The 23,570-nt window shown below is 35.7% G+C and overlaps 2 protein-coding genes across 7 annotated transcripts; one reads left to right on the top strand and one right to left on the bottom strand.

Annotated features, from left to right (window-relative positions):
- Nucleotides 1–2,095: 2,095 nt before the first annotated feature.
- On the bottom strand, nt 2,096–13,515 carry LOC132598742 (probable helicase MAGATAMA 3). Its single transcript, XM_060311813.1, has 20 exons — nt 13,322–13,515; nt 13,065–13,230; nt 12,156–12,283; nt 11,731–11,928; nt 11,021–11,212; nt 10,752–10,787; nt 10,328–10,416; nt 10,156–10,206; nt 9,417–9,528; nt 9,242–9,347; nt 8,218–8,315; nt 8,018–8,131; nt 7,812–7,904; nt 5,859–5,912; nt 5,110–5,168; nt 4,724–4,808; nt 3,447–3,815; nt 3,161–3,283; nt 2,972–3,058; nt 2,096–2,583 (listed from the first exon to the last, which is right to left on the bottom strand). The coding sequence occupies exons 1-20, from the start codon at nt 13,421–13,423 to the stop codon at nt 2,386–2,388; spliced, it is 2,460 nt and encodes an 819-aa protein (XP_060167796.1). The 5' UTR covers nt 13,424–13,515; the 3' UTR covers nt 2,096–2,385.
- A 4,305-nt stretch (nt 13,516–17,820) lies between these two features.
- On the top strand, nt 17,821–23,174 carry LOC132598741 (pentatricopeptide repeat-containing protein At2g06000). 6 transcript variants are annotated; one of them, XM_060311812.1, is made up of 4 exons: nt 17,821–19,884; nt 20,774–20,841; nt 21,774–21,849; nt 22,784–23,174. In XM_060311812.1, the coding sequence occupies exon 1, from the start codon at nt 18,110–18,112 to the stop codon at nt 19,739–19,741; it is 1,632 nt and encodes a 543-aa protein (XP_060167795.1). In that variant the 5' UTR covers nt 17,821–18,109; the 3' UTR covers nt 19,742–19,884; nt 20,774–20,841; nt 21,774–21,849; nt 22,784–23,174. The 6 variants fall into 6 exon arrangements, with proteins under 6 accessions (XP_060167795.1, XP_060167792.1, XP_060167793.1 ...); XM_060311809.1 differs by having other exon boundaries at nt 20,774–20,845; XM_060311810.1 differs by having other exon boundaries at nt 20,756–20,841.
- The last annotated feature ends 396 nt before the right edge of the window (nt 23,175–23,570 follow it).

Genomic DNA, 23,570 nt, shown 5'->3' with positions numbered 1-23,570 from the left:
TTCTGATAAGGACGCTCGTTTCTTCTCTATGTTGATGTTTCTCCTTTTATTTGCATAAAATAAATATAGTATATATTTTTTGCTTTCCTTGTACTAGTATATCAAGAAAAAGGAAGACTAAGAGGCAAAAAGTATATTTTGATAAAATCTTAGAAGGAAAATAAACCTCTAAAACTTGAATCGCCTAGAAAGAAAATGGTGAAATTTAAATTTTATACTATTTTTTAACTTTAAATTGCAAAAAATACGATTAAAGTTTCTTGAACCGAAGAATTTTCCAGTAATTAAGTCTTATAGAAAAAAAGTTTGTTGTAAGAAGTTTACAAATTATTATAATTGGTTGACTTGTTGATAAATAAATAAAGAAATTTTCAGCCTGCATAAATTGCTGTCGCAGTATTCAAAAGATTGCCGACATGCAAATTTAACAAAATGACTTACGAAAAATAAATTAGCAGACTGCAAAAACGAGAAAAAGACGGAAAGGAAAAAAAAATGCCTTATTCTCCTGAAACCATTTTCTATTATTTTGAGTAGATTCGTTTGTCTTTTGCGCAAGCATCATTCTCCCCCGTATCCGACAAGTAAGTAAATGCTTCTCTAGAATCATTTCGTGCTCATTAAAATTTTCTTTTAATTATATTAAATTATTTATAAGAATTTTATTTTACATAACGTAAAGTAAAATATAAGAGATTTTCGCATGACTTTTTTAATTCAAATTATAATAGAATTTTTTTTCTTTGAGAATGAATGAAAGGTTGGAACTAGTGGTTTCCTCTTTTAAGACAAAAGAGAGGCGATATAAAAGATAAAATATGAGTTGGTTTCAAGTCGGTTATATCTGACTCGAATTATGTTAACATATTTATCAAGTGAGTAAATAATTAATTTCGAAATAATATATTTTTAATTTTTTTATTGAATTAAGAATATATATGTCTTTTTGTGGTGAAATGTGGATATGATAATGGATTAGAAAAATGCTCAAAGTGTCACTGGACTTAACAGACGGATTCACATATGCTACTCATAAAATAAAAGAGGGTGAGAGAGATGGAGCTGGTAAGTAATGAACGCTTAGATAACGGACGGATTCACATATGCTAGGTTAAAAACTGTATACTTTAGATTAAGTTATATTTCCATTATAAAAAAAATTAAGAGTAAATAGTGTCAGAAAAATAAGGGTGGGGTTGGCGGAGTGGAACTGAGAAAGAGTGACGTCAGTGGTTTGGGACTTTACGTGTCAAACTTGATTTCCTTCTTATTCTGTGGCTTTTCCCTTTATCAGTTCCCGATTCAGTGTATTGATCTCTTTGCTTTTCTTTTCCTTTTTTAGAACTTATCCATTTTTGTCATTATCTCCATTTTTGTGTAAATATTTTTTCTAAAGTAAAAAAGTTAAATTTACATTCTCACTCAATTTCAAAATCACCAGCGTTCCTCCAAAGTTCAACTTGGTAAATGGATTCCAATCTTGTAACTCACAACTAGTATTTACTAATGAGCTATGCTTGGACTCTCCAAAATTGACGCCGTACTCATGTCAGATCTTCTAAAAATGCATTACTTTTAGAGGATCCGACACAAATTCATTGTCATTTTTTAAGAGTATGAGGCACATAGGTTATGAGAGAGACAGATTCTATCGTGGAAAATTTAGGCCCTGCCATAAAATATTAAAAAAATACTCCTACAAGAAGAGATAAAGAGAAATAATTTGAAAAAAGATGGAAATATTTTATTTTGCTTGAAATTGATGTACAAAATTTCGGAAACAGCTTCTTCTCTTGGTAAAATTGAAATTGATGTGCAAAATGACTAGTCTAAGCTTCCTGTTTATAGAAGAAGAAAAACTATTACAAAGTTTTTCAGTACATTACTGAAAAGTTGGTTGCATAAATTATTTGCTTGATTGTAAGCCTATTTAAGAAGCTGCTGTAACGTTTTCAAAACATATCTTAGACGATATTTGCTTACGAAACTTGCAAATTTCTTCAAAATTATTGGAAGTACTACAGAGAAAATTCACTGACCAACCCAATTAGTGTGAAGGAATCACAGCTGATTGATACGAAATGGTTGGTATGAAGAAAAAAAAAGTGGCTTTACACATTGAGAACTACTGCTGATTTAATATTACATTATGACAACCCTTTTGAAACACCACGTACAAGTAATCATTTATGATAAGATTAGCCCTACACAATCTATGTCAAGTTGTTCCAAGCTCCTAATAATCAATTGAAATTCAGTCTCTATACTAAAATGATTGGGACATAATTATGATTCCTATAAATTACGCCTAGTGTACATACGAATTGAGAGCCTTCGGGAACAATATTGGTCAAAGAATGATGGCAGAAACAATTATAGACGAACCTAGTCCTCATCGTAGCCCCCTTCTTCTCCAGCATCACCCCAATCATGTTCTTCGGGTGGGGCTTGATCAGCTTCAGCAGCAACGGGCACTTCAATGTCCATATCTTCTGGAGGTGCCTCAGGTTTGTCATGCACAGCTTCCACTTCCATTAATTTGAGATTCTCCTGACTGAAGAATTCATCGTAGGGCTTGGAAACCTAAAAGCGAAGACAAATATACAAATGTGTTGATTAGAGGACGGAAATTAAGACTGAAGGTGAGGTGGCACCAAAAGAACACAATAAAACTGGAAAAAATTAAAACTACACGCAAGTTTGGAGGCGGAGTTCAGTAAAAAATAAACTTAAAATGTATACCACTAAGCAAACACTGTGTTGGAGCGAAAACAAGGAAGCAAAGGAAAATTAGATGGCACAAGGATAAGATAATTATTTTCCTAGTTCACAACACAAGGTTAACAAGTTTACAGGACCACTTAAAGTTTGGTTATATTCCTGAACTCATCCCTCATTTTTCAGGGTCATGCCTTATATATCTCAAGTTCTCAACAAAGATTACTAAGATAGTTCTGTCTTGAGCTTTTACCTTGTAGAGCGCATTTCTCTGCTCCGCGCTCTCAACTAAATTTTGCCAACGTTTGTCTCTTCTTAACGTGGATGCAGAACCAACAACCTAAAATCAAAATGTAGAACATTGTTTACAGAACATTAACTGTCTTATGAAAAGGAGGACTGGGTACTCGAAAACTATCATTTTCGTTTGTGAAATGAATACCAGGACAGAAGACCGTGCTCTGGTTATGCCAACATTCATTCGCCGATAATCCGCAACAAAACCAATGCCTTTATCTTTGCTTGCTCGAACACATGAAAATATTGCAACATCCTTTTCACGTCCCTGTAACAAAGTGAAATTATTTCTCTCTAACCAAATACAGAGGAGAAGGTGCATCAAGCCATCAAGTATGATGACCCTCACAGAACCAAAAGCCTGAATCTCATTTAGCACAAACCAAGTGCCTAATGATGCAGGAAATCTGTCAGAAAAATCAAAGGATTACCTGGAAACCGTCAACAGTGTTGATATCAACTACTTTGTCCGACTCCACTCCAAATGTTTCTCGAAACTTTTGACGCAAAAGTTTGACTTGATGCCTATATGGTGATATAATAGCTAACCGGGAACTTGATTTAAGCTCTGGATATCTGGAGACCAGTTTGCGATACATTGCAAGCACAAATTCAACCTCATCAACATTTTGCCAAGAACCACTTCCTGATGGCTGGGATTCCTTCCCATCATGTATGTCAAAAAAGGAAAAAGGTCCAAAGCAACGGTATTCGTGCCAAGAGCGCTTTGTCTGCTCTTCAACATCAGGTCCGTCTTCAAGAGCCTCCTCGTAAAATTCTCTGGAAGGAAAGTTCCTTATCTGCAATTTGTAATTTGATAAAGCTACATCAATATATTTCCAAAATAGAGATCCTTTGAACTTCCTCTCATGGGCCTATGAACCCCAACATCGCATTTGAAGTTACAATTATATTGTTTTTTTCTTTGTTGTCTGTTCCACATCGTGCGAGGACACTACATCTACCATCTATCTGTGGATTTCTCAAGCCTCACTTTCTGTCATTTTCAAATCATATTATCTCAAGATGAAAAGCAGTGAGGATGCACGATTCATAGGTTAAACACAAATGAAACTAAATACTGACATCGCTGATCACCAAATTTAGATTGAAAGGCAACTTCAAGTTATTCCTCTCAGATCTATTTACCACCTACACATTCAATTCCTAGTTACAAGAAGCCCATTTCTGATTTTTTATTTTTTCTCCTTACTACTGTATCAGCCAACTTATCTCTCTTCAAGCTTTCTCCTTAAAAACTAGGGAGGAAAACTTTTTTTTCACTTTTGGAAACTTTGATGCTTAAGCATTTGATCTTCTTTGAGTTATCAGTCGCGCTCCGCATTTCTCATGCTTCAAAATATGATGCAAGCACAATGCAGCAGTAAACAAATCAGTATCCTTGTTGAATGTTACCCTATTAGAGATGCTGCTAGGGGAGTGCAGAATAGACCAGCTGAAGATGGAAGAGTGAACGGTGTCGAACCTAGAGCTCGGGAAGCTCTAAAGGTAAGTTATCTATTTTCTAGTCAAATGGGAATAGGTCAATGACAACAGTATTATTTTGCTGTAAGTAATTGGAATAAGGACCTAAAAGTTTCTAGAGCTTTCGCAAACATGTCTGGACGTTGAATATATGGGATTGATGTCTCAGCAGTTGCATAAAATGTGCCACTTTATAATGCCATAAACGAGAATGCTCGCAAACCTCTGGATGCATGCGATATTGAGTCTTCAGCATCTGTACTGGATATCCCGCCCTCTGAAGTCTCTCAAATAAGCTGACGCAATATCTGTTAATCCCACGCCCAAGGAAGAAAGATGAAATTAGAGAAACAAGAATTAGGATTTCCAAGGACTTTTCTGGTTGCTTGGAACACTCTCGAAAAAGGAAAACAAAGATATCTCCAGTTTCATTTCTAAAAGGGTGTAATTTGCACACTTCCGATGTTATATTTGTCATACAGAGTCTAGACCCAAAAATCATAAACAATTTTCATAGTAAAGATTATATTTACTTTTTTGAAGAAATACTTGTGTGTCAAGTGTGCAAAAACACTTTTTATTGACAGTATGTACATGCAGTTGCTTTACCCAAATTTTCCAGCAATAGGTGAGATCACAGTGGCTGGCAGTTGAACTGGATCACCGACCTGTCAAAAATGGGAAAGATAAGAAGAAAAGTTTAAAATGTTTCCTGACAAGATGCTGCTTTCAAAACTCTCTTCAGCATAGAGCACATACAGATCAGATCGGTACAATTGTATCAACATTGGCATTTAAGGAGCTTACCTATATATGTTCATATGTAACACAAACTTAGAACGCAAATAATTATGGTTTTTCTGATAAAGACAAATAGTTACTAATGTATAATAGAAGAATTTAACAGCTTGTAATACACATAATAAGTACTTCTCTAATGTATAGGGCAACAGTTAAACTATTTTATAACCATTTTGGGGGGAGGGGGGCTTTTACAGTTTTACTCACCCAACACGTGAACATGTTCAAATACTGTTGAAATACTTTTCAGCAGTGTGGAGAGATAAAGTTCACTCTTTAAATAAATGAAAAATAATATAGGAAATATGAGTTCTGAGCTATCAATTATCATGACACAGAAAGTAGACGATATGTTGAGACATCCCACAAACGAGAAGTCGATAAAAAGGTGGAGAGACTAATATCATTCATGTCAAATCCATGGAGTTGATTTAATGCCAGAAGAAAGAAACAGACATCACCATGGGAAGTATGCCCAAATCTCCCAGCTCAAGGAATACTATATAATTAATAAAAAAATTGGGAAAACACATGCATATCTGCATCAACATCCATACCAGGAATACTTGTTTGCATCCATTGGACAACGGGAGAAGTGTCGCTGGTTCCACCTGTTTAATAAGGACGTTAAGGTTGCTCTATACAAATCGGCCAGCACTTACAGGCAAAATCCAGAAGCTCAGTAAATTTGATAAGGAAATCCAGTTATTTCACATAGTACAAGGCGGCTCAACACTTAGTATAACTAGAAGATACTTCATAACTTGCATGTATCATCGGGAATATGATTATCAAGGAGTTTGAAACGTTAGTTTGACTTACATATTACTATATTAGGGGATATTTTTTCGACAGGCGGAACATTAGTATATATTTTTGATAAGTGGTCTATTATTAGACATTAATTCTGTATGGTCTTTTACATTGAAGAAAAATTACACTGACAATATGAAATAGAATTACTGAATTTGAAATTTTGAAACTTCTTGGTTGTATGGTCATTGTGTTCTCTATTTAACTGGAAATCTTCCTTAGTGAGAAAAAAGGACTTTAACCCAATGTGGTTAAGGCACTCTGCAATTTACCTACCCGTATTATGAAAATAAGTGCAACACCTCCCTACTTTTCACAAACCTGGCATTTTACTGACTGCAATACCTCCCTGTAAAAGTGCCTCAGATATGGTCAAAGCAAGTGACAATGGTTTTACCCACATTTCCCGCCTAAAGTAGAACACAATAAATCCTCATTTTTCCTTAGCAAGTGCAATATTTCCACTCCATAAGGTCTGCACCACTTGCACAACTTTCGTTTCTCCATAAGATTAACACCAGAAAAGCAACTCATCATTTAACATGAACTGCACTTTTTTCATTCCTTAAGATTAGGACCATTTAAGCATATTTGTTTGAAGTTAAATATGACCAATGGACTCCTCCATAAGATTAAGGACCAAATGCATAGAATACACTGGGATTATTTTTCAATAAGTTGCAATTTGCTACTAGTAATTTGCTTGTGAAGTCAACTATGGTTCTTCTAACGGGTTTATTTTGTTTATGAAGCTTCTAATTCTGGATAAGAGTCATAGCTGATGTGTTCAAAGATAAAGGAAACTTTTTCTTGTAGTTTTTAGTATCACATATGCCTACTAACTATTTTGTCGGATTGTTTTACTAAGCAAAACAAATTCAGAGACTGGACTTTGACGCAGTGGAGACAAAAACATGGAATGGTTGAAATGGGCATTTTTGGGGTTTGTTATTTTTTATATGGGTAAATTTTGGGGTTTGTTATTTCGAAGGGTAAACATGGAGATGGCCATCCCTTTTTATGTGCAGTTCTGATTATTTTTCATGTAACAAATACGTGTTTTTGTTCAATTGAGGGTTCACATTCGAATTTGGCAGCACCCCCCCACCCCAACCAAAACTCCAACCCCAAAGGTGCAAAACTCAGTTTCATCATTTCCATTAAGGTTTACTAAGAGAGAGTGTATATTTCAGGACTGAAACTTTCTCCGGCAGGGAGAGGACTTGGAAGACAACACAGGCGTGGGAACTTACTTAAAAATGCAAAAAGGTAAAGTAAAAGAGAAAGTATATTTCAGGACTGAAACTTTCTCCGGCAGGGAGAGGGCTTGGAAGACAACACAGGCGTAGGAACTTACTTATACATGACTTTGACTCAAGAGTTGATGATGACAGTGGTAGAGAGTCGGTACGAATGATGTGATGAAGAATCCTATCTGAAGGATGTCCAAGAAAGGTTTACTAAAAGAGAAAGTATATTTCAGGACTGAAACTTTCTCCGGCAGGGAGAGGGCTTGGAAGACAACACAGGCGTGGGAACTTAAAAATGCAAAAAGGTAAAGTAAATAGAGGAACAACAAATGACAATAACAGGTAGCAAAAACAATAAGGAGCGTGTTGTTCAGCTGATATTACCATATTTTGGCCTTTAATAGTCAATAAATTATATTCAAGGCTATAGAGGACACAGTAACTTACAGCTTGAGCAGCCTCATCTATGATAACAACATCAAAACCACGATTCAATTTAGTGAAAACGGGGGAAGCGCTGAAGCTGAGAGTGGAGAACACCTGCACAACATAGGTTAGTCATTGACTCGCTTTAGGTAACTATAGAAGGAGGGTCCAACTGGCATTGAGTGGAATTCTGTTATTAGCTATAGAAAGAGGGTGCAACTGCATACAATTACAGCCTCATCCAGAATAGAAGCACGAATACTGTCTTTATCTTTCACAGGCCCTCCTTGCTTCTGCCTATCACCAGCTTGTGAGTCCATGCCGGACAGTCTTTGTTCCACCTACATACACATAAACCTACTAGGTGAACATCCACAATGGCCCCTGGAATCTCTAGAATAATGAGAGACAAGTGAAAGGTACAGACTAGGTAATCCATGGAGACTGCCTGCACAGAATGATGAGCTTTAAGACCAATTCGTACTATTTTGGGGCTGTATGCATGGTCATTTTCATCCCGGATACCTGAAATTGACAATCGGTTTTATAAGGACCTGAAAGTGATAACCATAAATGCAATTTTGCAGCAGAAGACATTCCATATCTCGGAGCACAAGGTTGTTTGTCATTTCCTTTCATAAGACGATAAAATGTGGGCATCGAGCTTTACCGCTGATTACATACGCTAAAGAAACAAATACATACTTAAGTAGAAATCTTTTCTTTTCTTTTTTTTTTTTTTTTTTTTTTTGGGGGGGGGGGGGGGGGGGGGGTGATAAATACATGCAGAAGTAAATCTATTGAGAAGAGGCAGAGCAGCTCATTTCTTTCCTTAAGTTCATATCGTATCTCGTCAATTAAAACATCATGCTATCTTTTCGAAGTCACTTCTTTTTAAAGTTGGAATAAAAATTATCATAGGTAAAGAATTCCTTTTTGTGAGTCTTCCTATCCTCACAGGCTATGCTTGTTAGAAGATAATTGATACTACAGAGGGTTTTCTTTGTGTTGCTGATCTCTTCCAAGCCCTTGTGATGATTCTCCAATAAGTGTTTGCTTCGACAGGCTGCAATTTCTTCACTTAGTTGCAACTCTGAGCCTTAGAAAAGCTGTCGATTCTCTTTCAGGTTTTCCCGCATTTAAGCCTATTTCCCATTCTGAGCAATTTCTTCACTTTATTATCACATTGTTGTACATTATACCTATTTCATTTCACAAGTGAAACAGATACCAAAAGCTTCAAACTCACTGATATAACATCAGTGAACAGTTCACTTCTTCGCGCAATTTTCAGAAAAGTGGAAATTTCACATTGTAAAAGCTCAAAAATAGGATAAAAGTGTCCTATAATTTTGAAAATTCGACAATCAAGAAAAGATATTCATACACAACATAGCAACAACACCACAACTTGTGTGAAAGAAGAAATCTATACATAACAAAGAACGTACCAGTGTTTAGAATGCGCAATACAATCTCGTCAAGAGCAGAATTTGACGGAGCACAAACTAGAACACGAACACGATACTTTCGACTGGAATTAACTACTTCTGGTTTCTAGAAAGACAGTTTAGTGTAAGATGGCGTAAATTTAAGTTTCTCATAGCATTACCATGGACAACATACCATTTCATTGCCAGATGTAGGAAAAAATCCATCATCCCCATCTATTGGCATTTCTTGGTCTAGAGGATTAATCCCAGCTAACCATGGAGAGGCTAGTCCCCAGTGTTTGTATCTGCAAAGTTCAAACATTTTACCCTATGTGATATTTCAAATAAACAAGGCCTTAAAGAGATCTGGAAAAGGACCCTTCACACATTTCTGAACTTCGAATTTATACAGATTATGCATGTAGAAGAAGCATTGGCAAAATAGGGGAGATAAGTTGGTCAACAGCCAACAAATACACCTATACACTCTATAGATCACTCTGCAAATAAAATCGAAAAGAAAAAACCATCTTCCATGCTGCTTCTCCGTCCATCTACAAAGAAAGGAGACATTCGATCTTCACAATGATCAGTTAGCAAGTGTATATATATTTAGCTTAATCTCCACAGTCAAAGGATCTTGCTTCCCAGATATGGTGGCACAACTTGGAAAACAAACGATGCACACATGGTTTCTACACTGTCATGTTATGATCCTTAAGGATTATACAGTTAACGAAGTTTGTATCTTTACATTTTCAACTCAAACCTTTCATTGTGTAGAGCTTAGAAGGCAGCATATACACGTATGTATGGATGGTAAATAAAAGTAGATATATCAACACATATCCTTTTTTTTTTTAAAATAAGTACATCAATCAGCCCATATTCATAAATATCAACAGGATTTCACGCGTGTTCTGTAGACTTACTTGTCTGCCATGGATAATTCTGGTCCACGTTTTACACCACTCAACTTCACCCTGCACAAATTAAGTAGATAAAAGAGAATGTGTTATCCTTTGGTAATTGCCATAGTAACAACCAGATTATTTTTCTCTAATATGATTCATCTGCAGTAACTAAGAAAATTAAGCAGCATACCTGTTGGAGTGTATTCTAGCAGGAGTTGCATGCAAAATGGCACTGAGAAGCCCAAGGATAGTTTGTGTTTTTCCAGTCCCTGGTGGACCCTAGAGTAATGAACTTTGTTAAATACATAACTCTATTAGAGTTCCAACTTCTTGGTTAGAAGCACCAATGATACTAGATTAACTTGATTATCAACCACTGCCTTTCTAAACTTTTTACACTAATCTCTTTGTGTGAGAACTTTAATACGTTAAAGGAATCAGACTGTATTTTTCCTGGAATAAATTAAAATACACAATTGAGCACTGAACAGCTCCACTCGTCATGGCTTTTCGAGATCTTTGTGCATAAATCACAAAAATAGTACACTTGAAAGAGCACAAGAGATGGAATGTTTTATTTCTACAACCTAGAGAATAAATGGATTAAGTCAAACCTGTATTAACACAAAAGTTTTCCTTGAAAGCCCTGCCTGCAAAGAGAAATACTGAATGAGAAAAGCGTTTGCTAAGTTTTAGATGACATAAGAACTACAAATAGGTCATGAGGGGGGACAGAAGCACCAAGTTGATATAGACAGCACATATACATTGATATGGACAGCTATCTATATGTGTTTATGCAAAATCAATATATTAGAAAAGTGCTTACTGCATATAATAGAGATGAGATAAGAATAATGATAAAGCTGTTTTAAAAACTCACATTAATAGCATCAAGCTGAGACTTGTTATGATTGCTTTCAAGAAATTCCTTCAAGGGTCTAGATATTTTCCAGGCATGATCTTCTGTAGAACGATTGCTTTCAGCTGCTGATAGTATCAAATCCTTAAATGGGAGAGAGCTCACTGACCGCAGAGCAACATATTCACGGGCTATAGTTGATAAACTGCATATCTGCAAATTGAAGCACGCATGGTAAAAAGGAAAACTGTTTCGCAAGAGTATATGATAATTTATTTTCATCTTAAATGCAATACCAATTTTAACTATATAGGAACTGGTCCTTTTTGTTGTCTCGGTAATATTAATATTGAAGCATACAAATAAATTAGCCAGCCTCTACAATGACTAACTCACCAAGATTTCACTAACATAAAAGAATTATGATCACCTTCAGAAACATAGAGCATCTCTATTGCAACTTAACAATGTTTTCATACATAAAGAACCAAAATCAGGCATAGCACTATTTCCACCAGTAACCTTTTGAGTTTGAGTTACCTCAATTTATAAGTTTGATCTACACAGACTTACAACAGCTCATTTTTTTTCAGAGTAGAGCTTCATCCAAAAAGTATAATAAACTGAGCCCAAGTGTTACATATTTTCCACATGTAAGGTAGAACCACAAAGAACCAAATATATTGGAAAACCTAAAGTTTGACAAGAATTTAGAAGTTAGGTCGGGGTACCTTAAGAACATATAAGAGCTTCGAATTTTCTGTAACAAGAGGACGCATACTCAAAAGCCTCGAGCAAGCTTCAGTCTCCTCTGTATTCAATTGTTTGAACTCTCCACTAAGATGCATCCGAAGTCTTATTTTGTCTGGTCGACGATCCTCAACCAACGCAAACGCATATGCAGTTGGGAGTCTCTTACCGTCTCCAAACTGCAAACATTTCACCACAAGCACCCAAATATCAAAGATTTTTATTTAATTTCAGACTATCAAGAGACCTCAGAAAGAAAAAGATGACGTACAGTGATCACATTATTAATGCTTGTATTCACATTAAGTAGGATAGCATGGGGATACTAATTCTTTTACACGTATGTTCGGACTCAACAAAAAGCAAACATGTGAAAGGCATAAAGAAAGTCCACAGAAATTGGTACCTCCTTATTTGAAAGTAACAACAGATCATTCTGTGATATTGATTCAACATCACTGCATGAAATCATTGGAAAGTGAAATCCGTCAACCTCACTGCACCCTACAGTTACTGCTTCCATCCATTGTGTCTCTACAATACCCGAGAACGAATATGCTAAGTACATGAATACAGAGTCAACCAAATAAAATGATACAAATGAAACCTGAAGATATACCAATGTAAGCTTTGAATGCAGTCTGAATTATATAGATGAAATTGCATTAGTCGCTCTCGGGTTTTAAAAACAAAACAGTAATGTAATAGTATTGATTGTTCATTTCTTTTTATCTGATAATCGTGGTGTCCAGGCCAGCTTGCGCTAGTATTAGTTGTTCTTAAGTCCATGTAGTTGTAGTAATTGCAAAACTGAAAATCCAATAACATATGCATAAGTTCATGGGTCAACATGTGGATAGAGTTATCCTTCCTTTCATCTACGAGCACCTCTATAAAGCTGCACAAACAATCAACTACAAGAAAACATAACTATTGTGCTTCAATCCCTAGTTAGTTGGGGTCGCCTATAAGAAATTTGGACTCTTTCATCCCAATACTCAATAATCTGAACATGGCAAATTATTCAAATTCTTCGAGAGATAGTTCTTGTCCATCGGCATTGTTGTCCATCCGTACGCACATAAACTTCGCCTTAATTGGACTAATTGCTAACCAAAGCTCATCTCGAAAACATAGAAATTATATATATAATTCTTATCTTAACTGAAAATAAGGGGGAACGGAAACAAGTAAAAACTTGGCGCAATGATCACTTAAAAAGTTTTTTTTTTTTTTTTTTGTTCTTTTGGTAAAATATCAAATAAATTAACAGTATGGGATTAGTAGAGGGGTAGATAACAAGAACAATTACAACCTTCTTCGTCATCTTTTTTCCCTTGTACAATTTGAGCTTTCACTTCTTCAAATAAAAGAGGCTCGAATGTTGCAAGATAATCTTCAACGTCTTTGTACGAGTTCTTGGCTTTTTTCAGAACAAGAGCATTGTCATCATCCCCTCCTTTATCTTTCTTGTTCGTCCGCTAAATAAATTGAAATAGTAAGATATATTAAGACCCATATATACAAAGAGGGGGTAAAAGTAGGAAAGTGTAAAAAAGATAGTGAAATTACATCGGATTCTTTGAGGAGACGAAGGTAGTCCCAACTTAGAACAATTTTGTAGAAGCGTAGACTTAAAGCTTCTTCATCAAGCTTGTTCTTGTCCACTGCCATTTGAGAAGAACAACTGCCCGTCAAGTGGCTGTGGGTTTAGGGAAATCAGACCAGTAGAATATTGCAGGGTTTTAGGGGAAGGAAGAAGCATTATATACTTTGCCATTTTCGCCTTACTTGTTTTTTAGTTTTTCTTAAAACATATTCAAAATAATAATTGTGACATCTTAATTACGAGAAAATAACAAAAATGGTTCATTATGTGGTTTAAATTAGTTTCTAAAGTATATTATTTATAATTTTGATTCCTTTAAGTTTGTCAGAAGTGATCAATTTTGGTCTCCCTCAATTATTTTATGAACTCTATTGTTAGATCTGATGGAAATTGTGAAGGTGTGGAAAAAAAAAGAAGGGGAAACTCTTATTTGAAGGCATAGTTTTTTCAGGGCGTCAGTGGTACGGTTTGGGCGGTTATTTTATAAAATTTATACTATATTAATTTTTCGGTTATTTCACTTTGTAGAATCAAAATTAGACTTTTCGAAATCGTCCCATCATCTCGATTTTTCTTCGGTATCGGTACGGTTCGGTTAATTTTTGATTTTTTTTAAAATAAAACATCATGTCATAGTCACTGGTAAAAGTTAAAGACACAATATCATGCATACTTCAATAGAACTTTGGCAACAGCTTTAAACATTTTTACTGTTTAAAAGGTGATGAATCAAGAAAACATAAAAGATGACAAGAATAAAGATTGATCCCACTATTTTATGGTAGTGTAAAACAATGTTAAGCAAAGACAAAAAACAAAATTCATATAGCATGAAGGGGCAAAAATCAATCAAGATGGGACTCAAGAATTGAGACTACTAAGATTAAGTATCCAATAAGAGAAATTTAAAATCGTATGAGAGGAAAAATATCTAATATTTTGTAACTTTTTATCCAAGATCGTATGAATACCTTGGAGCTTGCAAGCTAGTTACTATTCGAGATGCTAGAACTAATTTAATTTCAATAGGAGCAGTATAATAAGTTTCAGAGTTGGAACTTTAGGTGCTAATTATTTCATCATCCCAAACTCAAGACGAAAAAATTAATATTTATTATTATATATAATCTGATATATAGAATATATTTTACACATATAAATGTATTCGGTACGGTTCGATATTTTTTCGGTTTATTTTTATAAAATTAAAAACCAATTCAATTATTCGGTACGGCCATGAGTTTTTAATTGGATAATTAGTTATGGGTAGAATTTTAATTAATTAGGAATAGTTTAAAATAGACCAATAGGATAATGACATGTGTATCTGTTACATCTCGGAAAATTTCCCGTCGATGCACAGTGAATAGACTAATAAGGAGCACGAGTATACGGTATTTCAATAAGTAAGAAATGACATTTGATGACCCTAGTTAGGATTTCAAAGACATTCGGAGTAAGAGGAGGAAGTTTGCCAAGAGAGGGCAAGGCATACGATGTGTATCGGAAAGGATTTACGAGTAACAAGTTAATGATGATTTAATAGCGCGTTGGAGAAGAATTATAATGTCCCTTAGATTGTTAATGAGGTGATAAACAAATGTCAAGAAGGTTCCATAAAGATTGGAGATCACACCAAGTGACGAGAACAAGATTAGTGAAAAGACGAGTTATGCGATCGATTATACGGTCCGTATAATGGTCCGCAGAATTGTCACAGTGAAGTCCCTCATTGGTGAGATTATACGGTCACTTATACGGACCGTATAAGTTATACGGCCCATATAATGTGCCGTATAATGGTCACAAAGGCGAGATGTGGAAGGGGTGATTTTACGGTCACTTATACGGACCGTATAAAATTATACGGCCCATATAATGGGCACAAAATCGAGTGGTTAAAGGGGCTATTTCACGGTCACTTATACGGACCGTATAAGTGTCCGTATAATTTCCCGATATATTAGATTTTCACAATATTAAAAAGGGACCAAGTCATTATTTCATTTCATTTTTCATCTAACACTTCAAGAACTCTCTAGAAACCCTCTCCCCTCTTCATCTACAAGAACACAAGAGAAATTTATGATCAACTTCATCAAACTAAGTGAATCAAGTGTAAGAAACCCATTAAAGTTCATCTAAGGCAAGGAATCCAAGTAAAAGTGAAACTAGGGTTTTGGCTCAAGTGAAGTATTTCCATCCAAAGCTTATTCCTACAACATCTAAGGTAAGTTTTATGATCTTTCCATGTTATTTAAGGTATTGAGAAGTTGAAACACTTGGATTGTAGAAGGAGATAGAAAATAGGACATGAATGTGGGAATAGTGTCATTTTTGAGTAATAGCTTAGGTTGAGTAATGATTCTTGATATGTTATGAATATAATCATGTTATAAATGTTATTGAGAACATAGGATAGGCATTGTATATGAATGAACGTAATCGTGTGTTATGACCATGGATATGGATGATTGGAAGTGAATTGAGAAATATGGATAATGTGGATGAATAAAGACTATTGTTATGATATTGTGAATGTATTATTGACGTTTGGGAGTTGATATATGATATGGAGGAAGTCGTATAAATAAATGAGATGCTGTCCAATTTTCTCTAGTTTTAGTCGTGTATGCTAACTATCGATTTCTAATGATAGTATAAGTCTAATGAAGGTAGAAACGTGAGCATTGAATGAGAACGTGCAAGTGATAGAATAGTTGAACGGAAAGGTATGTAAGGCTAACCCTTCTTTCATAAGGCATGGTTCTTTGGCCAAATATCTAATCTGCCTATGATGTCCTCCAAATGATGCCATCTTCAAAAGCCACTAAGCTCATGATTCTTGATACATTACGATTGTACTAAATTCCTCATATGACGAATAATTCTATAAAGATAGTGATAATGATGACGGCGATAATAGTGATAGTGATAATGATGACGACGATAATGGTGATGATGATAATGATGACGATGATAATAGTGATGACGCTAACGATGTTTATGGGCTTTATGTATATGTGCCTAAGAATGGCTATTATGAAACCCCGAGCTTATATGGCCGGGTAAAATATGAGTATATATATATATGATGCGCGCGCGCCACTGCAGTTGGGAACGGATAACCCTGAGCCTTGGTAGGGCCAGGTATGTATGATAACCGAGCCTAGCCAGGTCGGGTACGCGAAACACCAAACCTTCGTGGTCGGGTATGCTATGTAAATGCTATGTATATGATATGGATATGTATATGATATGGATATGTATATGATATAAATATGAGTATGAATACGAATATGATACGAATATGAATAAGAACATGTATATGAATACGACTATGGATACAAAATGTAAATGAGTACGGATACGAATATGGATGTATGTACACAATTACGCGTTTGAAGTGGAAAGTCCCTATGAGAAGCAAGTAAGTGTCTATGACGATGATACTACTATCTCTCATCCTATGCTATTTCTATGTTGTCTATTATGCTTTACATACTCAGTACATTCTTTGTACTGACGTCCTTTTATTTGTGGACGCTGCGTCATGCCCGCAGGTGGCCAGGGAGACAGACTTGATCCATAGCCTTATTACTCAGGGACTACATAGCGGAGCTCCATTTCCTTCGGAGCTAAAGTTTTTGGTACTTATTCTTTTGTGTATATATATCTATGGGCATAGCGGGGTACCGTCCCGCCTATATGATATGACATATTCTCCTTAGAGGCTCGTAGACATGTGTATATGGTTAGATGTGTTTGGCCTTGTCGACCTATATTTTAGATGTCATTTTGTTAGCCTCGTTGGCTTATGTACATTGCTATGGGCATTGCTATTAATGGTGATATGTATATATGTATTGTTGTCTAATGGGAATAGTATGATTGATGGATAGAAAGTATGATTTAATATGTGGCTCACCTAGATGTAAATGTAAATGTATGATAAGAGGTGCCCGGGTGGGCTAGCACCGGGTGCCCATCGCGGCCCTCCGGTTGGGTCGTGACAGTATCTCTGTTAAAATGAGGGGTATATGCAAACCAAAGTATAAGGGCAAGGGTATATTTAGATCCAAAGTATAACGGCAGGGGTATATCTAGACTCAAAGTATAATAAGGGGTACATTTGATCATTTTCTGATAGTACAGGGGCATATTTGGCCCTTTGCCCATTTTTAAATAAAGATAAGTTTTATACATTCAGATAATGAAAAATAAATATCATTAATTATTCAGTATTTAAATTTATACATTTAAATCCTAATACACATATTGTTATACAGATTCAGGCATCTTAATCCTAATAAAAACAAACATATGAAACCTTAGTTTTCTATTTCATTACAAATATTTTAAAATTATATTACCTTCTTTTACAGGAAATTATAAAAATAAACGCATAAAATCTGTAAACAAACACAGAAAATCTATTTAAATTGTAAGTGAGACAAAGGAAACAATTTTCACAAAAGAAAAATAAGGAAAGGAAAGAGGTTGAAATGGGAAAAAATAACACAAGGGATTGTTGTACTGTATCTGCGTTTTAACCTTATAGCACCGCAACATCGACGCCACCATCCAAACAAGCTGAGGTGACCACTTTTCCGGCCGCCTCTAATCTCCAAAACCCTAAACCCCAATAAATATTCTCTCTCTCCTTTTACCACTACACTAAAATGGTATGACTAAAAACTGGCTTTTATATCTAAGATCGATTCAAACCCTACGATCGGTTACCAGAGATAATGCCCTTGTGGGTTCAACGGGCGTCCAATATTTTCCTCATTTCTCGACATTTTCATGCTCACTCTTCTTCTAAATCATACGGACTTGAATCCATTTGGTTTACTAAAGTTGTATGTCTTCTCTGTTTTCACCATTCTCAACAATCTCTTGGTGTGTTCAGTTCTGATTATTTTCGTCGGAATTTGGACCCTTATATTGCTTTTAATGTTATTCAACATATTAATACTAATTTGAATAACCCCAGATTGGCATTTCGTTTTTTTGAGTATTCCAGGATTAATTTGAATCTTGTTCATTCTATTGGGACTTTTAATTTGCTTTTAAGGTCACTTTGTCAAATGGGGTTTCATGATTTGGCGGTATTAGTGTTCAAGTATATGAAAACTGATGGGTATTTAGTGGAAAGTTCGATCTTGGATAGTGTAGTTTTAGCACTTGCAAATGCGGGTAAGTTTGGGTTTGCTAAAGAAATTTTGATTTCTCAAGGTGAGTTAGGTAGTATTGTTAGGCCTTTTGTACATAATAGTCTTTTGAGTTTGTTAATGAAGCGAAGTAGGGTAGATGAGGCAGTTGATTTTTTTAAAGATCATATTTTGAGGCCAAAGACATTGTTTCCAGATACTTGCACTTTTAACATTGTGATTCGTGGGCTTTGTCGAGTTGGTGGAGTTGATAAGGCGTTTGAGTTTTTCAACGATATGCAAAGTTTTGGTTGTTTCCCTGATATTGTTACGTATAACACTCTTATAAGCGGGTTGTGCACTGTTGGTCAAGTGGATAGGGCGCGACGTTTGTTAACAGATCTTGAGTTACAAGATGGATTGTCACCTGATGTTGTGACATATACGTCTGTTATCTCTGGTTACTGCAAGTTGAGTAGGATGGATGAGGCTATAAATCTTATGGATGAAATGATTACTTATGGTATTAGTCCAAATGTGGTTACTTTTAACATTCTTATTAATGGTTTTGGCAAGATAGGAGACATGTTTTCCGCGACAAACATATATGGAAGAATGTGTGCTGTTGGTTACCCTCCTGATGTTGTTACCTTCACTTCTCTCATTGACGGTTATTGTCGGACTGGAGAGTTAGACCAGGGCTTAAAGCTCTGGGATGAAATGAACATCAGAAATATGTCTCCAAACTTATATACTTTCTCTGTTCTTATCGGTGCTTTGAGCAAGGAGAATAGGCTAAATGAAGCTCGGGAATTATTGAGGCAATTGAAATTGAGGGATGATATTATCCCCCAACCATTTGTATACAATCCTGTGCTTGATGGGTTCTGCAAGGCTGGTAATTTAAACGAAGCAAATGTTATTGCAGCAGAAATGGAGAGCAAAGGGTGTTGCCATGATAAAATAACCTTCACCATTCTTATTCTCGGGCATTGCATGAAAGGAAGAATGCTTGAAGCTATGGCCATATTTGATAAGATGCTATCATTGGGTTGTGTCCCCGATGATATCACAGTAAGTTGTTTGACATCATGCCTTCTAAAAGCTGGGATGGCAAAGGAAGCGTATAAAGTAAGGCTCACTTCATCAAAGGACTTGAATACGGATTTATCATCTTCAAAGCCATCTGTACCATTCAGGACAAGTTTGGATATCCCAGTGGCTGTCTAATTTAAAAATTTATCTGGTTCCTTTGGTACTGCTAAGGGAACATGTGGATCGTTGTTCTCTTCAAGTGCTTCAGAACTCGAGGAAGATTGCTTCAGCATATCTATGTCAACCTCAAGAAGCATGGTCATCGTAGTTTCTGTAAGGTGAGAAGGTCCTCTTTTTTCATGCATAATCTAGTAGTCGTTTCCTCTTTTGATGTTGAGGTATGTCATTTGGGAAATTAACAGGAAGGAACTCTTTAGTTTACAAACTTATACGACCTGCATTTCTAAGATCTTTAGTTCCATAACCCTTTATCAAAAAAGATTTGAGTTGCGTAAGCTTGCTATCCCAGATTTAATGTCAATTCGTCATTAGCATGAGAATCATTACATGTCCCTCTAATTTTTCCTGGTTGTGTGTTCCTTAAAGCTTCCTCGTTTTGAGAAGAGAAAACTGGCCAAGATGCTTCTGCTTATGTTTTCATGAGTTTACCCCAGGTCATCTTGTGATAAGTTTCATTATGTGACGACGTCTACTATGTCATCTGATAGTCTGGTAGGGTTCCATCATTTTGACAGGATTTTTGAACGATAACTATCAGAAACTTAAGGATTGTACATGAAACTAGGTGCCTTTTTCTGAAAAGGGGAAATGTCTATGAAAATCAGCTAAGATACCATGGACTAGTGTAATAATTGGAGCCTGGAGGGAAAATTTGAAGAGTTTGTTGAGTTAGAAGAAACTGAAGCGGGAAAGTAAATTTACAATAAAAAACAATGTTATGTTTGTTGAAAGTCTTGTGAGCGATTTTTATACTACTTTGTCAATGTTATCAGTGATGAGAAGGGATGTGGGGACTAGTTTACTTCTGAACATTTACGTTCCTCAGCTGAAAGGGCTTCCTTGAGAATGCTCTTAAAGCTGCTGAGAACGTGCATGTTATTTTATTCATCTTCAAGTTCTTACTGAATTTCAACTAGAATATGCAAGTATTGAATTTGTTATTCTGTTTCTCAATTCGACTGTGTCCAGCAACCTTTTTGGTGATAGGCGCCAGGAGTTGTCCCGCACATCGAGCGCATATTGCATCTTTTATAATTCCGGTCGGCGTCCTCGATGTAGGTAAGCCTTAACCTTCTGCCGATTTTTTTGAGTACTTCATAACTTGGTGAACCAATTCATAATGCTGATGGAAATTCCTAAATAATTGGAAGTACTACTGATCATATCATCAACTTGATTTACTCCAACCATTAAGCAGTCAGCTGACATTCCTAAATGAATGAAACAACTGTCTAACATCACTCACATTTTTTAAAATCTCATCAGCCAACTTTATAGAGTTCAAATGTACTTAAACTCTTTTGTTATTATTTTCCTTTTAACCATTACTGTTAAGTGTCATGTGTCACTTCCATTACTTTTTAGGGCTAGTACCCTTTTCTCTCTTTGCAAAGTAGAAACTGCAATAGGTAACCATCTTATAAGGTTGATTATAGGATCTCCAATTGGTTATAGTTACACAGCATATTAATTTGCTGTCTGACAGGTCATATAAGCCCTCCTTCCCCTCTTTGATAGACGTATGTTCTGTTCAGTCGGGTATCAACTGAAAGATGGATTTCAATTTATGTTTAATTTTCTGCTTCTTGTGAGTTATCACCTGTCAGTTTTGTCAACTGCGATTATTCTGTATTTCTTTGCGTTTCTTTTTTATTATTTTAGTCTTTATATCAGCGTTGGCCTCTTCCCCTTCTCCTTCACGTTCTGGAAGATGCATTGTTCGCACATCTATGTTTAAATTACCCAACTTTCTAACTTGACTCCTATCTGTAACTTGGATGCTAGAGCCTGCCTTTTCCGTTGCTTCAGACTTTGCACTTGATAATATATTGGAATATAGTTGGTCACCTTTTTCCTGTATAAATGTTGTTGCTACTTGAATTTTCATAACGCACCACTCTATATTTCCCATTTATATAGAGAAGCTTAGTGTTCTGCAGTACTTGCCGTCTTGATTATATTCTTGTTCAAAATCTGTTTCTTTCAGGTTCTCTTTACTGAGTTTAGACAAGATCTTCAAAAGTTGACTGGTCTCAAATACTCTCTTCACAAGCTTGGGCTATGTAAGTACACCCTTTGTTGGTGTTCGATTTTTTTTTCTTGTTTTTTCCCACAAATGATTTGATAGGAATGTTCTCCACATGTGTGCCATTCAAATGTTAGTGCTGACGAAAAGTGAGAACTAACAGATGAAATAACAGTGAAACAAGGCCTGTTTTGAAGGACATAGATCTCCTATTTCTAGAATAAAAGATAGTTGTTTGCAGAATTTGTTCTTCTGGTGTAGGAGTAATTCAATAGGCAGTCTGGACCAACTAATGGATTTTCTAGACTTATTAGGAAGGAAAGTCTAGTAGCTTGTTTCTTTCTGGTGCTTTTTGTTTTGTTTATGTAACCGTAAGTACCTTCTTGGTATCCTTTTAATAAAACTTTTACGTTATCAAAAAAAAAAAAAAAACAGATGGAAGAAGTCCTTTCCGAAGATCTAAGTTGGGATACTTGCCTGTTTCTTTTATGTTCAACCAGTTGAAACTAATTATGCAGTATGTAGGTAAATATTTCTTTAAATAGTTTCAACTGGGTGAACAGAAAAGTAGTTGTGTGTTTGTTTATTCTCAAGAGAAGTGCTAAAAACATACCTGATGATGTGTGTTTGTCGCGCGAAGTTCTCAATCAAAAGGGTTCCCTAAACAGAAAATTGAATGAATCTTACACAAGTTGTTCGGCTATATGAATCCTTAATTTCATTTCAGGCAACCTTTAGTGCTGTTTACTAGTAGTATTTAAATGTATCTGTAATAAGGTTATGCCACCTGCTGAATACAATGCCTTGTGATGGATTAAATAGTTTCCATACAGAATTTGTCTGATTATGAAATGACATTGGGTTTTTGGATACATCCCCTTTTCGGGTTCTTAGGTCTTCGCGGGGCATGATTGTGTATGGTACTTGCATCTCATCAATGCCTAACAAAACGCTATTTTCAAACACTTCAGGTGGAGACAGAAAGTGTGCTATCCTCAGCCTCGATGCCGAGAGATTCCATTGGTTAACAAACAATCACGATCCTAGGGACTGACATATTATTAATGCCTAACGAAGACGCGACCTTTGAACCCTTCAGGTGGAGACACGAATCTGGGTTGAGGAGGAAAGCCTGTTTGTCTCTGAAGCTCCTCGAATTCATTGGTTAATTAATTCACTATTGAGGTCCAAGGGACAGAAAGCGTATGCTCAACAGGCTAACTGAAAAATATGTATCTGCCTTCTTGTTTACAGTGATGTGATGAAAAGTGTACCGTGTAAGTAATGTATCTTGTTACCAATGGATAATGAAATCAGTCCATATACATGTCCATTTGAGGCGTAATGCACGCGTTGTAGATGCATCCTTGTCTTTGACTATTACTACAAGTTTATTAAGTACCACGTAACAATCCACTAAAGCTATGGCCTGCAGAGGCGCAAACTTATAAACAATGATGCAATTTGTTACTACTTGATACCTTGTATCGAGCATCAGGAATAACTCATAATTATCGAATAAGCCTTAATTGGATGTTGATGTGAAATATACTCGCCCATTTGAACATATAATTATTTATGTTGGGGTTCAGGTTATAATTTCATAACGTCAATGTTTCACTTTTCATAGAAAATTCTCCCTCTCTCTCACTATTCATGGACCAGCCTACTCCTAACTAAAAGACAAAACAATATAGTTTACCATTTTCAATTGGTAGAAGCCTAACTTAGACATTAATGCTTCTAATTTTTTCAAGT

This window comes from Lycium barbarum, chromosome 6 (assembly GCF_019175385.1).
Source record: "Lycium barbarum isolate Lr01 chromosome 6, ASM1917538v2, whole genome shotgun sequence".
Classification (NCBI taxonomy): Eukaryota; Viridiplantae; Streptophyta; class Magnoliopsida; order Solanales; family Solanaceae; genus Lycium; species Lycium barbarum.
The sequence above is the reverse complement of the archived record's forward strand: the minus strand, read 5'-3'. Positions and strand labels throughout refer to the sequence as shown.